This window comes from Lathamus discolor, chromosome 5 (assembly GCF_037157495.1).
Source record: "Lathamus discolor isolate bLatDis1 chromosome 5, bLatDis1.hap1, whole genome shotgun sequence".
Lineage (NCBI taxonomy): Eukaryota > Metazoa > Chordata > Aves > Psittaciformes > Psittacidae > Lathamus > Lathamus discolor.
This window is the reverse complement of record NC_088888.1, coordinates 105,615,843-105,631,586: the sequence shown is the minus strand read 5'-3', so window position 1 is coordinate 105,631,586 and position 15,744 is coordinate 105,615,843. Positions and strand designations below refer to the sequence as shown.

At 38.4% G+C, this 15,744-nt stretch overlaps 1 protein-coding gene across 2 annotated transcripts in view; it reads right to left on the bottom strand.

Moving 5' to 3' along the window:
* Positions 1-4,107: 4,107 nt before the first annotated feature.
* Positions 4,108-15,744, bottom strand: part of PTCHD4 (patched domain containing 4) — an 85,717-nt gene continuing 74,080 nt past the window's right edge. For both annotated transcript variants that reach the window (XM_065679204.1, XM_065679205.1), the window contains exon 3: positions 4,108-5,741. In XM_065679204.1, the coding sequence (XP_065535276.1) occupies positions 4,108-5,741 (1,634 nt within the window). The remainder of the gene's footprint in view (positions 5,742-15,744) is intronic.

Genomic DNA, 15,744 nt, shown 5'->3' with positions numbered 1-15,744 from the left:
TTAAATTATGCATGCAAGGTGCCATGCATCCATACTTATCTTGGCCATAAAAACTATGTTGCTTTCTTAAGCAATAAATTTACAAAACATCAAGTCCTGGACTGCAGAGGTGAAGACTTAATTCTAATGAAAAAGGAGGAATAGATTAATGAAAGTTAAAATAGACAACATGGGAAAGTGTAAAGAAAAAAAATACAGAAATATACGTTCACTACAGCCTCCTGAATGCAGCATGCAACGACTATAGAGTATAAACAGATATAATGTTCAACAGTCATATCAACAATGTAGGAAAGAGGTTCATTTGTCATGATTTCACTTCTTACTAGATAGAAAGCATGCAAAGCCAGATATATCATGGCAATAAATCTGTTGACTTCAACAGAGTTATCTCAACGATGAATTCAAACCAATATACTTCGAGGGAATGAAACCAAAACAAGTAGGAAATGCACACAGGGTTCTTGGCAGATTATGTAGACGATACATAAAACCAGACTTTAAAGGAATATGTTCAGTATCCCAGGGACTTATGGCAACTGGAAAAACAAGGGTGTAATGAAGACCCAGTGTGCAGCATGTAACAGAGTGTCCAATTGATTTACATGGGCTATGTCCTTTCTTCACCGGTGCTTATGCAGCTCCAGCTGAAATGAAAATGCGATGCAGAAAAGGGTAGAATTCACTGAAAAAAAATGAAAGCAAAATAAGAAAAAAAAAAAAAAAAGGAATGAAAAAATATGAACTCCCATCCCCAAATGACTCCAGTATGAACTGAATTATAGAAGCAAATGATCTTTTTTGTAGCTTCATAGTAGTTTTGTAGTTTTCCTTGTTCCAAAAAGACTGACGTATCTGCAGGAGTAACAGCTGCAATAACTTTTCTTGGTGAATCTGGAGAATGGTTCATAAATAAATAATAAAGTGACATCCATAGAAGATCTGGTTTGTTTTCTGCTCCACTCCAGCGTTGACATAGAAATAAAAAACTTCTAGTCCCAGGGTGTAATTTATATACCTTGTGTCTGGTGTACACAAGTGTTATTGCTCATGCATTACATTGATATTGAGAGAGAAGCTGGTCTGACATCTCATCAAACTTTAGCTCATTTATGTAAGCCCATCTTCAGTATTGACATCTTCTGACTTAGCTCATCATTTTCTGCTAGGCAATTTTTAAACAATCTGTTCTACATAAAAGCTTTGTAAGTCAAACATAAAATCTGAGCTGAGCTACTCCTGGGAGTTATCCCTAAAATAGATGCTTAGGAGGCCAGTTTCTATTTTTATTTTTCTTTTTTTATCTCTTTCACTTGATATTTGGTTGTTTTAAGTGGGTTTACTTTCACCAAATCTGGTAGAGTCTGCATTGCTGATGTCTGTGTCTGAACTCATGTGAGCTTCCTTTATCAGAGATAGACAGAAAAATATTAATTTTTTTAAAGTGCAATTCATTTACACCTAATGAACAGCTGGGTCAGAAGCATCTGTCCTTCTCCTTTGGTTGTAAAGGAAGGTCAGGTATAAATGTCTACATTTGCAATGTGCAAAGTTAGAAGAGATGAATCTGGCTTTGATGGCTTTAGAAGATGCTACTTTTTTCAATACAATGCATGACAGAGATCCCTGGGATACGTCTGTGTAGTACAAGAGAAGACCAGCAACTTCATCTGTGACACATCCAGAAGTGATAACGAAGGGTCACAGTGGTCCAGCAATCCACGTTTTGTATGGGCAGTGGAGGAAGTGCAAGAAGATATACGGAAAGCTTGACATTCATAACCAACTGCTCTAAAAATTGTGGATATTGCACAATGTCTTCAAGGTGCAGATCAAGGTTGGCAAATACCTCCCAGCTAGAGATGCATCTCAGCCGTAATCCAACGTGAAAACATCCCCTGCTCCTAAACCTTACTAAACTTTTAAGATCTCAGTTTTTCAGCTGGCCCTTGAATATCTTGGGTCAAACCAATAGCCTTGATCTAGCTACACCTGAAGTTTTGGTCTGGATTCAAACTTTGTAAGCATTGCTTATCTAGAAAGTTTATCTTTCTCTAAGACTTGTTGCACACAAAAGATTCCTTGAAGAGTCAAGACCTTTGACCACTCTTAAAACACAGAGGTCATTTTTGGCAAATGGCAATGGCCAAATACAGAAAGTATAGAGAAGAGGAAAACTGCATTTCTTGGAAAGAGAAGCAGCTAATGAACATTAGAACTGGCATTCAAATGGCTTTTCTGTACTGCATCTGAATTTTTTCTGGCTCTCCCTAACCATGAAATAGCAGGAAGAGATGAGATGTCACATAGCAACGAATCAACTTCTTATAGAGGGATTTTTAGTAAAACACATGTACACACCCTCATCAGCAAGCTCTGCAGGTTTGAGACTGAGTTAACCAGCCACAAATAAACAAGTATACACATTTTGGAAGGCAGAAAGCTTCCAGACATCTTTTAAAAGTACCAACAAATAATACAGAGTAGACATAAACACTCCATATAGTGATATCTTTACATAGTGTCCACATGGATACTTTATGTTCAGGAAGACATTGCTCATGTAGGTGATGATATACCATATTCCAGAGAGTAGAATGCAAGCCCTTTTAAAATACTGAAAAGAGAGATGGACATGGCAAGCTCCAGTGCAGAACTGAGCAAAGAGCAGACAGAAATCACTAGATCTGTTTTCATCCCTTCTCTTGGGCTTTTAAGCTGTATAGTTTACAAAGCAAAGAAAGTCATTCATAGTTCTTTACAGTATGATTTCTAGTGTCACATAGTGACTGCGGATTTACTGCACTCTCCTGTGAAATTTCAACTGCCATAACAAAGCTTTATGTTGCAGATAATCAACACTCAAATAATTAGGAATAATAATAGTAAAGACATTTCACACTCCCCTTCCCACAGGGGACCAATCTGTCTTTTTACAACCAGGAGGTGATTCATCCCCATGCAAACCTGAACAAGGTCTTTTTGTGTGTGACCAGTGTTTGACGGATGTTTTGCTTAAAGAAGGGGAAAATCCCACTTTCTGCAGCATATTGCAAGTGCCAGCAGACATACACCTTCGTCCACTGGACCGAACATATGATGATAATACTGTGCAGGTGCTCCAGAGCTGACTCAGCTGTTACATGATCACATTATTCCTGTGATATGCAATCTATCATTACATTTAAAGTGCCTGCTTGATTAATATTCAGTATTTAATATCAACACTGAGAAATTAGAATTCAGAAATGTCACACTGTAGGAACTGCAAATACTGCTGCAGTAGTGATGACCTTCGTTAGTTTTGTGAGATCTGTTATTTCAAGGGGAATTTCACAATTTGAAATTACCAAAAATGTAAGCATGGTGTTAACTACCAGCTGTAACATTGTGGGATAAAAGTCATGTGTTACATTTAAAGAAACTAAATGTTAAATTTCCAAATGGCTACGATTATTTCTTCTCTTATATAAGCAGTACTTCTATCCCTAAACTGTGTAACCTTGCCATCCATATTCACAATAACACTCTAATTGTGGTGTTACAGATATACATGGTATCCTATAACTGGGAAGTACTTTGGCTTAGATTGTTTTAAACATCTACTTCCCAAGTGCATAGGTTTCATCTTAACCAGCTTCTCAAGAAAATAAGAAAAAAATAGCATGACATTTTGTTTTATCTTTCTTGGACTTGTTCCCTTTTCTCATTTGAAATGGTTTTGGACAATTTTTATCAAACAAATCTGCCTTTTTCTCTGCTCTTTACTTAATTGTAACTCTTTTTTTTTTTCACCTTTACTTCAGTATGACAGATCAAACAATACCCATTAGAACTACAGTCTGAGATTCAGGAACACTTAATGGTTAGCAAACTCTTCCCTGGTGAGGAATGAGGATCCAAAGGAAACATTTGAGATTAATTTTACTTTCATTATTTTTGTTAAAAAAGTTTGCACCTTGATGTGTCATGAATACCCCTTCTTGATCTTCCTTTGCCTTGTCAGACCTGGCCAGCACAAGCAGCTGAGATCTTTGCTCTATTTTCCCTGCATCTCTGTGCAATGCTTTTTAAAAAGAGAATATACTATTATTTTTACTAAGCCTTTCAGACTGCTGTAACATGATCAGGATTCTCCTGAATCTCTATGCATTCGATCTCTTCTCGTTCCTTCCTTTTGGCCCGTTTCTTTTTCTTGTGGTGCTTTTTGGAAGGTGGGAAAAAGGTTAGAAAGACAGGCAAAATAACAAAACAGTGCAGAAGTGTGCAACTGCCGGCAAGCAGCAAGCATTTGAACAGTGTGAAGGTCAAGTTTGAAGGCACAAAGAGAAGGGGGACCAACCCAATAAGGAAAGAAGAAACGTTCTGCAAAATGGCTGTCCCATGCTCTTGGAGGGAGTTCTTTATACACTGAGTTCGGGTGTGCTCAGTAGCTAGTACAAATGTATAAAGCAGGGGTGCACAGTGATCTATGGCAAAATTCAAAGTGTAGATAAGGCACAATATAGAAATGCAATCCATGTCTACATTCCATAAAGTCATCAAGCCAAGGACACCCAGCTCTATTGAGGTGACACTGAGAATTAACCAGAAATTTCCCAGAGGATGGATAACCAGGAAAAAGGTCAGTATTAACATCAACAGGATGCCAAAACCAGAAATCAGGACAGGCATAGTTACTGATAAACCATAATGGTCCATGAAAACAAAAGTAGGATTGAACACAATGAACTTGATGCTCTGTATAAGAGAGAGGGGTCTCAGCTTCTCTAACAATTCTACTGCCTCCCTCTGTGTGTTTTCACTAGTCCTGGCCACAAGGTACAAACGAGAAGCAATTATGTTGTTCTCATCTCCAGCTTTGGAGAAAATAATGTCATTTTTGAAGTGCTGAAATTCTGGCTTTTTTAAAAAGGAGCTCTGTAGAATGCTGATAAAGTCACTTTTATTGGTTGCACTGATGTTACCCACACGAAGGTACTGGTAATACTGTTCAATCCAGGACACTGTATTGAACCCCTGGCTTAGTGTTTTTAGGTCTTCTTGCACAGTGCCATTCCAGTACTCAAGAGGTTCATAAATGTAAAAACCTATCACTGGGCTGTAGTTGCTGAAATACTTTTGCTGTATGAGGGCATAGGAGACGCTTGGAGACTCACTGGCAAGAAGGTTGATAATGTTGGCTCCATCACTAATCTGTAAGCACCCCATAAAGGAGAAAGAGGCATAGATGAGATAAAGTATCACCACAAATGGCTTGACATATATGTTGGTAATCCACTCATTGTAATGCTCTCGGAGGAAATGCTGGATAAAGTGATGCTGGTAAGGGTCAGTCTCATGGTGAGAAGTATGCTGATGGCCATCATTCATCATGGTCTGGAACCACACAGGTTTTCGGTCCAGGTATTCTGCTGAAGGGATTTTGCAGCAGAAGATGCTGTGATAACGGTTCTGCTCCAACTGGCCAGCAAAGACCAGGCAGGAGCCAAAGAAGGAGAAGATATAGAAGTAGTTCAACAGGATGGAGACACACATGTTCTGGCAAAAGACTTTTACAGCTTCAATGTTGGTGAAAGGACTTGCACCCATGCCGAAGGCTATGAAATACAAGGAGCTTGTCATTGTGTAGGAGACCATGACATCTGAGTAGGCATCTGCTACTCTGTCCTTGAATGGCAGATTCTCTCTGGTTCGACGCCATCCTGAAAGAAGTTCAAACACTCCTTTGGTTCCATGACCTGGAATGAGAAAACAAAGTACGTACATGTACCATATATAAAGGGGGTCCTACCACCCTCCAGATTTGGGAAGGTTTTTCATCTTCCAGCAGTCAAAAAATTTTGTCAGCTAAATTTTGTTATGATTTTGAAACTAGTTAAACAAATGGAAAATTATGAGGTGTCCGTCTAAAGTTAGATACCAGAATTCATATGCAGCTGCTTAAATTAATAGCTGACATTCTGAGACTCTCCATGCTCAGAAATAAAATTATAAAATAGCCTTTAAAAGACACTCATTGATTTTAATGGACATTGAATTAGTTCTCGTATGAACTGTGTATATAGGATATAAAAGAACATGAAGTTTAATACAAGTCTGAGGCTCATTCATGAAATTTCTTGTGGTATTACTACATCATTCAAAAGATTCAGTTTCATACACTTGCAAATGCAAGCAACAAGAATTTATTCCAGGGAGTATAAATTAAAGGCATTATCTGAGAAATGAGCAGGTGTGACCAAGAAAGCGATATCTCGGTTCTTCATGCTAGACAAAGGAAAAGATACATTGCCATTAAGTACAAATAACCAGACTAAATTATATGATGGTTCTCTACCTATTGAGTGAAATTGGAACCCCTCAGTGATAGTACACAAGTTTCCATACTCTGTAAAGTTTGACATGCTGGTGGTAAGGATGGAGAGTACAATACTGGCCAAATCATTGGTCTACACTAATTGTCTAGAAAACATATCGTTTGGGGTTTTTTTGATTATTTTGTCTCCATCTGTCTCTCTCTTAGGCATTCAGAGCTCATTTGGATGAGAAGGAATTCCTTTAGCTCACATGAGAGGACATTCTGAAAAGAGTCAGATGTAGTCAGTGCTCCATGACAAGTTCTTTGTATTCCAAACTGAGAAGTATTTTAGGGGTATGAATTTTTTTGGTAAATTAAAGCTTGCTACGGACTTACTTTCTTTTTACTCATCACAATCACAGTCCTACAGGTATTAAACTTTGGGACAGAATGATCAAGTTGAAACTAAACTTACTAGAAAATATTTAATTAGTAAAGGCTATTCATGTATACATTTTAATATAACTTATATATTGAATATATATGCACACAACCATAGTCTTTTATTTCCTATCAGAGAATTTCAATTTGGGGGCAAATACAAAAACTGACATTAAAAAACACAGCCCAAAGCGTTTGGCTTTCAACTAAAACTCCTGATCAAAAATGAAAACCATATATTTGGGCTTTGCTGAGAAAGTGGGAAGATCTCCTCAATTCTATCATTCTCTGCACTTTGGATCAATCCCTGACAAAATTCTGGTCAATGTAAGGAAACACACTACTGAGCAAATAAAGAAGCAGAAACAGATTGCAGATGCCTCTGCCTCTGTGTGCCTTCATTGTCTGCAGTACAAGAAGTGCATGCAACACAGCATGCACAAAGGTAATTTTGTTGTAGCATAACCGGAAATATGACAACAGGATATTTGCAAATAATGAAGTGTATAAGAGTGAACAAAAAGATTGTTGAGCTTGCCTTTTGATTTTAATTCTTTGGATTCCTTCAGCTGCTTATTTTCCCCAAAGGAGACTCCTGACAGTCATACTGGACAGGGAAAATTACAGCATAAACGTCAAGTTCTGTGAATGTTACCTGTTTTACTGCAAATCAGCATCCCCAGTGAAAGGTAAGCATGCAGTATTACAGAAGTCTTGCAGTTAGCAAAAAGCCTGCTGTCTTATGAATCAGCATTTTGGTTCAGAAGGGAACTTGAACTCCCCGGTAAATTTAGGGTCAGTCTGTTCAAATTCTAAAGGCATGACTGTCTTGCACACTGTCACTTTCACACCGTCAAGCAGAAAGAATTGGCTCCTTGGGTTGCATAAAGTTGTAGAATCCAGTTTTGAATGCAGTTTTATATTATGCTTAAAACAAGCATTCAAGTATAATGCAGGTTGCAGACAAGGCTGAGTGGTCACCACTTCCAGTGCCCGTGTCCTGGCGTGGTTTAATATAGTGGGATAAGGATTATAGAATCAATTAGGTTGGCAAGGACTTAAGATCGTCAAGTCCAACTGCCAAGTCCACTGCAAAATCATATCCTAACACCACATATACACATCTTTTCTATACCTCCAGGGATGGTGACTCAACCACTTTGCTGGGCAAAGTGTTCCAGTGCTTGACAACCCTTTTGGTGAAGAAATTTTTCTAATATCCAGTCTAAATGTCCTCAGCCAAATGTCTACCAGCTAGGTGTGGGTTTCTTGGCTAAGATGCATGAGCTAATTTGCCACCTGGATGTTACCAATAAAATACAAAATAGTTGAGTTCTGCCTTCTACCTCCTAGGTACTAGGAAGTAGATCCTAGATTAGCACTAGGAGGTACTAACCCGGGATTTTTTCTACTTTGTAGACATGAGTTTTCACAAAGCTTCCAAGATTGTAGTAGTGTCTGAGATATCTATCCCCATTCTAAATGTCACTGAAATGGGTCCATTATTTGCACGCTGTGGTTATACATGTAAATGTATAGAGAGGATAACTGTCGGAGTCTCTTGTTAGAGATCAAAGCTAAAAATGATTGGCAAACTCAAATAAAAAATAAGAGATTCTGAAAATGTTAAAATAGTGTGGATCATTGTAATGTTTACAGACTGGAAATTTATGAAAATAAGTAGTTTTGCAGAAATGGTTTAAGTTACATTGGACTGGCACTTTCCATAGAATCCATAGGTGAAGCAATGCTCTACCAACTCTATTAACTTACAGTAATATTGACTTTTCTCTTCTTATTCCACAATCTCACTTATCTGCCCACCTGTAAGATTATATTCATAGTTCCATCTTTAGCACGTTTTTATTGTTACTAATTTATAAGTTTTAGAGTATCACATTCTCAGTGATGAATGCAACTAATTCTATAGTAGGTATGTAATGATTAATAGAAAGAGTTTTCATTGTGAAGATTATTTGTATGCAAAGACTACCCAAGAGTATATACTAATATTCATACATGAGCTTTTGTTAATACTGAAAATTAAAATACTGTAGTTAAACTCTAGATTTTTTCTAATAGAACATGTTCTTAAAGAAACAAAATTTTGATATTTGTAGCTTCTTTGAGGGTGAAAATCAGCACTGATGTTTTTATGATTGTTATTACACAGATTTAAAATTTCCACTTATCTCCCTTTTACAGATAACTTCAGCTTTATTACACAAATACAGGAATTAAGAAATACAGAGCAGAAATTCTCTTGCTGCCACGAGAAGAAATGTTTGCCTGACTAGTTTTCCCACATCATTACTCCAATATCAAGTGTTCCAGACAGCCTTTGTTGTTCTCCTCAGATAAGCAGGTCTATCCTCCTTTCCCAACAAGGATACAAATCCATTTTTTTCTGAACATTATCTGACATTTCTTATGATTCAGACACCACAGACACTCTGTAAAATTCTATTCCTTCAACTTCATCACTAATGTCACTGACAACATTGAAAGTGGACTTAAGTTCACTGAGCAGTTCTAGGAAGGTTCATGGGGTCTTTTGCTCTCGGTCAAAACTGCCAAATTTCCCTGGTACTAACATGACATGAATGAAGTACAGCAATTTTTTATTTGCCAGACAGGCAATGGCCTATGACTACTTAAGAAGAAAGGAGATAACAGGAATTTTTTTTCTAGTACTTGTGAGGTTATGAGAGCAAGTAAGGGAGGCTGCAGAGAAGGTAGAAATATTTAATGCTTTTTCTGCCTCACATTTCAAAACAAAAAGGTACTTATGAGCAGATATTTAAAATAAGTTTGAAGAGGATAGGGACAGAAACAAGAAGAGTGAAAAAACAGATTAAAGACCACTTAATACAGTTAAATTTATTCAAGCTGGAAGAGCCCGGGGATATGAATAAAAAGCTAAGCCAAAGCAATCTCTGGACTATTAGCAGTCACCTTAGAGAATGAATGCAGATGGGATGGTCCAAGAACAGGGAGAACAAGTATAGCATCTATCTTCAAAAAGGAGAAAGAAGATGACCTGCAGAACTGAATATCCACCAGCTTAGTTCTTATCTGTCTCAAAAGATAATAGAATACCATCACTGAGAGGATAGGAAGGTAGTCAGAAAAAGCTGATATAGGCTTATCAAACCAAATAACCTTAAGTCAATCTAATTCCTTGTTTTGAAAATCAAGTAGTCTAATGGGAGTAAAGACAGAAGCTATCTCTTTTAGTAAGCCTTCTAATATCTTTCTACTGAACTTAGAAAGTTTATAATACTATTGTACTTTGTATTCTGACAAGCAAATTAGGGGAATACTGTTTAGAGGAAAACATAGGAAATATATATTCAACTGATTGAAAGTGTGAATATATAAAGTTCTTTCCAATGATATATCATATCATATATATTTTCACAGAGACATTTTCAGAGAGAGTACATCAAAGTCCATCTTGGGCCTGTTTCTTTTTGATCTTTTCCGCTAATGATATAGACACTTATGGAATTTGTGTGAGAGGCTATACTAAAGAGGAGTTCAAGCCCTCTGCAGACCAGGACTTCAAACTTGTACAAGTCATCAGAAAGTGGTAAGATGAAATTTAATGAAGATAAATGCAAGGAACTTTGTGTTAGGAAATCAAATGAAAGAAATTCATAGTGAGAAATAATAAAGGAAGAAGAAGTGAGACAGAAGATTGTTTAGAGGATATGGAGACCTTCAAAGAGAATATGTAAAGTGCATTCTGTTACAACACGTAAGAAGCCGAATTAAACAACAATAACATAAGAATCTGGAGGCAATAATTTTGCTTACTCTAGTATGATAGAGGCATAAACTGGAGCACTGTTTTAAAATGGGACATGATATTTTCATAGAACCATGGTATTATTTGGGTTAAAAGGGACCTTTAAAGATCATCTAGTTCCAGCTCTGTGCTGTGGACAAGGAAATTTAAAAATAAAAATTGGAAAAATTAGGATAAATGCCTTGGGGAATAAAAGCAGCAGAGAATAGCCTGTTCGCATACGAGTATCTTAAGGGTGGGTGTCAAGAGGATGGGGTCAGATATTTTTCAGTGGTAGCCAACAACAGGATAAGGGGCAATGGGCACAAACTGTAAGTTCCATCTGAATATGAGGAAGAACTTTACTTTGAGGGTTGCAGAGCTCTGGAACAGGCTGCCCAAAGAGGCTGTGGAGTCTCCCTCCCTGGAGATTTTCAAAATCCACCTGGGCTTGTTCCTGTGTAACCAGCTTTATGTGAACCTGCTTCAGCAGGGAGGTTGGACTAGATGGTCCCTTCCAACCTTAACAATTTTGTGAACCATAATGTGATTTCTGCCAGCTTATGGCCACTCTGCAGGCTTGAACACATCAGTGGCACTCAGCTCCCAAGTTTTGGTTCATCCCGATTACAACATGAACCTAATTAAAAAAGTAACCGCACCATGGGGCACTTCTGTTAAACACACAGACTACTACCAATGCCTTCATGTGCGCTCCAAGTGATGGCATTTATTTCTGCTTGCATGAGCACTTCAAAAGGCCTTTTAAATAATTCTGCTAAGACCAAAACATAAAAGAGTTAGTCTTGTTATGGGCATTTCAGTGCAGCCTGGCAAATAGCAACCCTGAGAGTGTTTGAGGCTGAAAAAACAGTGAGAGAGTGGCAAACATTTGATTCTGTTTGGTGTTTGCTGTATAATGGCATTTCGGGAGAGCTCAGCATCAGCCAGACACTACTCCCGTGAAATACTGCCTACTTCTCAAGCACAGCTATAGCTGTGAAAATGCCTCTTTCTTTTCACCTGTTGGAAAGGGAGCTGAGACTTTTAGCCTGGGAGCCTGACTTTTAGACTGGTGTCTTCCATCTGCACGCTGTTTTCCTAAATCTTCCCACTGCAGAAGGAAGTCTATACATAAGCCTGTAGAAGAAGAAAATGATGTAGCGATGCCACAGTCATAGAAGAGTCCCACTGTTAATTCGATTTCTAAGATCCTAAGGAGCTGCAATCTGTAACTTACATTAATGGCAGTCTGTTGGAAACACAGATGAAAAGCAATGGTTCGCTTGCTCTTTTGGTCTCCTTTTTTTTACTTGCTTTCTTCATGTAATCAGGTCCACGGTCCTTGACAGCCGTCTCTCTTTACACTTTCCCATCCACCTCAAAATAATTTTTTTCCCAGGCAAAATAGAAAGCCTAGACTAAGAACTGGGCTAAACTGCATGGTGATCATTTACTTACACGTCACATCCCTTTGGCAGATCCTCAATCTTCTATCAGTTTGTTCTCATTTTTCAGACTCCAAGGCAAACACTGCTATCCCTGTTTGCACAGAGACCACTGCAATGGGAACTTGATTTGAATCAAGAATAATTAATGCTAATATGAATTTGATATCTCTGATTTTATATCTTATCCAATTTCGGATCTTTCATATTGACAAGGCCTTTCCAGAACTTCACCAGAAGCATCCCTGGGTAGAAGCCCTGGGGTTAAGCACTGGAGGCAACCAAAGACCTGGTTGTCTAGATGCAAACATGTTTCTGACTGAACCCTACTGACAGCACTTGAATACAGGTTGTATTCAACGCTTGTTTGCTACAGTTTATTTCAAGGTCAAATTTTACAGTTTTTAATGCCTAGAAGCTCCATTTCTTGTTAGAAGGAACTGAAATATTAAATAGCAACACCCCTCACCCTATGCATTGAAACAGAGCTGAATGCAAAGAACATTTAAATGGATGTCATTAGTCATCAGGCTGCAAACCTCATTATGAGAGATTTATGTTTGAGCTCACATATACTGCTTGTAAATTGTATATAAAGTTGGAATCCTGCTTAGTTTTCTGCTGTGCTTAGCAATGAATTAAAATGCTTTTAGCTGTTTCTCATCTAAGCCTTTTAATGAACATTGTAAACAAGGACTGCACATATGGAAGTTACTATTCATTGATGGGAGTTTAAGTGATATATAGAAGACAAGGAATTAATTTAGATCAAGTTATTAGTGAACTGATTATGTATTAATTGATGATAAAAGTAGGATGGACTTGTGACACTGATCAGAATGCTTTGTTTTTAACCTGGATTTGATAATCCGGTAACATCTGAAGGAAAATCAGATGAATAAGGTACTAGTGAGTCCCAAAAAACCAAAAATGCTTTTATCAAGTGTGGATTCTGTCATTCAGAAAAAAATAATCTATACTTGAAATATTACTCAAACAATGAGTTCAGTCATTTGCTGCTTTCCAGCAGAGAGAAACCAATTGTGGATTCCTCACAGAAAACCAATAAAATAGTTAATATTTGGAGAACAAAATAGAAGTGGAGAAACAAATAAAAGGTGTGAAAGTATGTGTGTCTGAAAAATGACTGGTGCATTGCTAAGCCTGAGCAAATGAAGGGAGCACAAGAGCGTTTGAAGAGAGTGAGACAACTTTTGGAATTACCCATGAGGGAAGTGCATAATATTTTCAGTGGTGGGATCTAGTTATGAAAGCAAAAAACTTTTATCTTTTGGTGACAAGACACAATTGTCTGTGCAATCTGGATGCCAGAGTGTAACAAGTAATAAGCAAGAAAAATTTCACCCTTCACTTTGCCAGTGAATCTAGTCATCGGGCTGACCGAACTTTGAGGGCATCTATCTCCCTTTGAAAGAGATATAGTCTGTCTGATATTCCCCACACATCTCCAAAGCCTAATGAGGCACCATTCTTCCCCAGTGCTGAAGATCTGGTCCTGTAATTAGCTTGGTTCAAGGGATTTGCACAACTGCTGCATCTTGGCTGAAGCAGCCCATTTTCAATTGGTACCCTAGGGCAAGGTTCTAGCTGAGAAAAGCAGGGCTAACTTCTATCTTGATAGTCAATACAGGTCAAATCCATTCCTTCTCTAATATTTTCTATCTGGAAATTACTCCAGCTGGTGAACGCTAAGGTGCAGGGCATAACACGCCTGCTCTTCATGCAGCCACTGAGGTTTCCATCTAAACTACATATCTTGATGTAAAACCACACTTTTTTCAGCAATGAAGAGATAGCTCTAGACCAAAGGGAATGAACCCATCTGCTGACACTGATATTTTTAGCAGTGCTGTTAATGCAGGACTTGCTGACATCTGTTTACTTCAGAGCAGGGGTGGCGAGGCAGAGCAGGAGGCAATGTTAGCTTTTTGCTTCCGTTAGCTGGGACTGAAGGAAATAAGGAGGACTCATTCAGCGATTTGATAAATATGTATTAAATCTCCCTTTCCTTCCCCAAAAGCCCAGGTTCTGCATTGCACAAGGATGTGGAGGAAGGCTGCTCTGCTGCCCTTGCCAAGCCCAGGAAGGAGGTGTTCTGTGCACTGCAGCACTGGGCTGCCTGTGCCCCGCTGCAGCACTGCAGCTCTGGTTCAGGTCATCCCACCAGTGGGACTGCTCGAGCTGGGAAGTGTCTTCCCTTTCAGCTGCTGCCAAGCAGCTGCTGCAGCAATGTGACTGCTGCCCTACGCTGAGATACACAAGCTGTGCTGCTCACTCAGTAATGCTGTGGGGGAGCAACATCCCTCTCTCATATTCCCAGTTTGTCCCTAAAATCTAGCCTGGAGATTGCATGTTGCAGATCCAAGATGTGTAGGTTACATTTATTCCATTTGTCAAACAGCAGTGCCAGGAAATGCTGTAGGTGTAGATATTAATTTAGCCAAGCTGCCAGGTGGTTATAATGGTCCTCAGCATGCCTCTGCATGGGCAAAAGGCTGTCCTTGGATCTAAGAATTTCCTTTCATTAGACAAAGAGTGAAAAGCAATATGAACCAAAGAAAGAAGAAATGGCGTATTGAAATGACTGAAATAAACCCCTATTTCTTATGTTTCTTTATGCAGCTCTGTTAAAAAATTACAACTGAAACATATTGATGCTGTGCCAGCTGCACGCAGCTAGACTTGCACAACAATTGCTCAAAGACCTTTAACACTAATATATAGACCATTCAGGAGGATAAGAGGACTTTCATGTATTCATGGAGGAAAACTGCATGGAAAGGGTCATTAAAGTCAGAAGCAACACATTTGGATGTGAGAGCCAGAAAGCCATGTAGCAGATGGAGCCAAGGGGAATGTTTTGAAAAAGGATGACTTTACAGTGCAATTAACCCATTGAAAGCCTCATTTTTAAAGCATGTGCCATTGGCTACTGTTAGAGATAAGATACTGAAATAGATAAACTCTTTGGCCTTAATCAGTCTGAATGATTTTACGTCCTTCTGTATTATTGGGGTTGACTGCATTAAAATCCATATGCATGTGAAGAATGAATTAAAACTGTGCGAGTCTCCCTGCCCTTAACTCTGGTACTTGTGGTTTTGAATTTACTAATTTTAATCTTATTCTTATAACATTCAGAAACCTGTCTTTAAACTGATACAAACACTTTCCTCTTTCACTGCATGGTCTCAGGTCCTATTTACCTTTATCATTTGTACACAGCACTGATTACAGATTGATTAATTATATTGCCATGGGTCGATATGGCAGTGCGTGCTTTCGTTCCTACATCCACTATGTACATTTATGAATATAATGACCTCTGTGACACTGTTATGGGTATTACACCGATTTTTTGCCAAGGAAATTGAGGCAAAAAGAAATCTAGTTTTAAAATATTACTGGGATCCATCAGTGTGCACTTGTCGTTGATCAGGCCTTGCTGTTCTCATGTAACCCAGGACTTTTATTGCAATATATACTTAAAGCCTGATATCATCTAATATATGCATATGTCATACTCTGGGGAGTCACACCTTGGGTGTTAGACCAAGACACAGAAGTAAACTGTGCAAGCTAATAGGCATCTGTTAAAATATGTTGCTTCCCAATTCTGAAGATAGCATGACTGCTGCATTTTCCACAAGCCCTAGACTCCTTCCCCTGTTGCTTGTCAGCCTTTTCAAGAGGCAGGAGTGTCACCAGAAAAGGCCTTCTTCGCTGCATATCACTGATTCTCC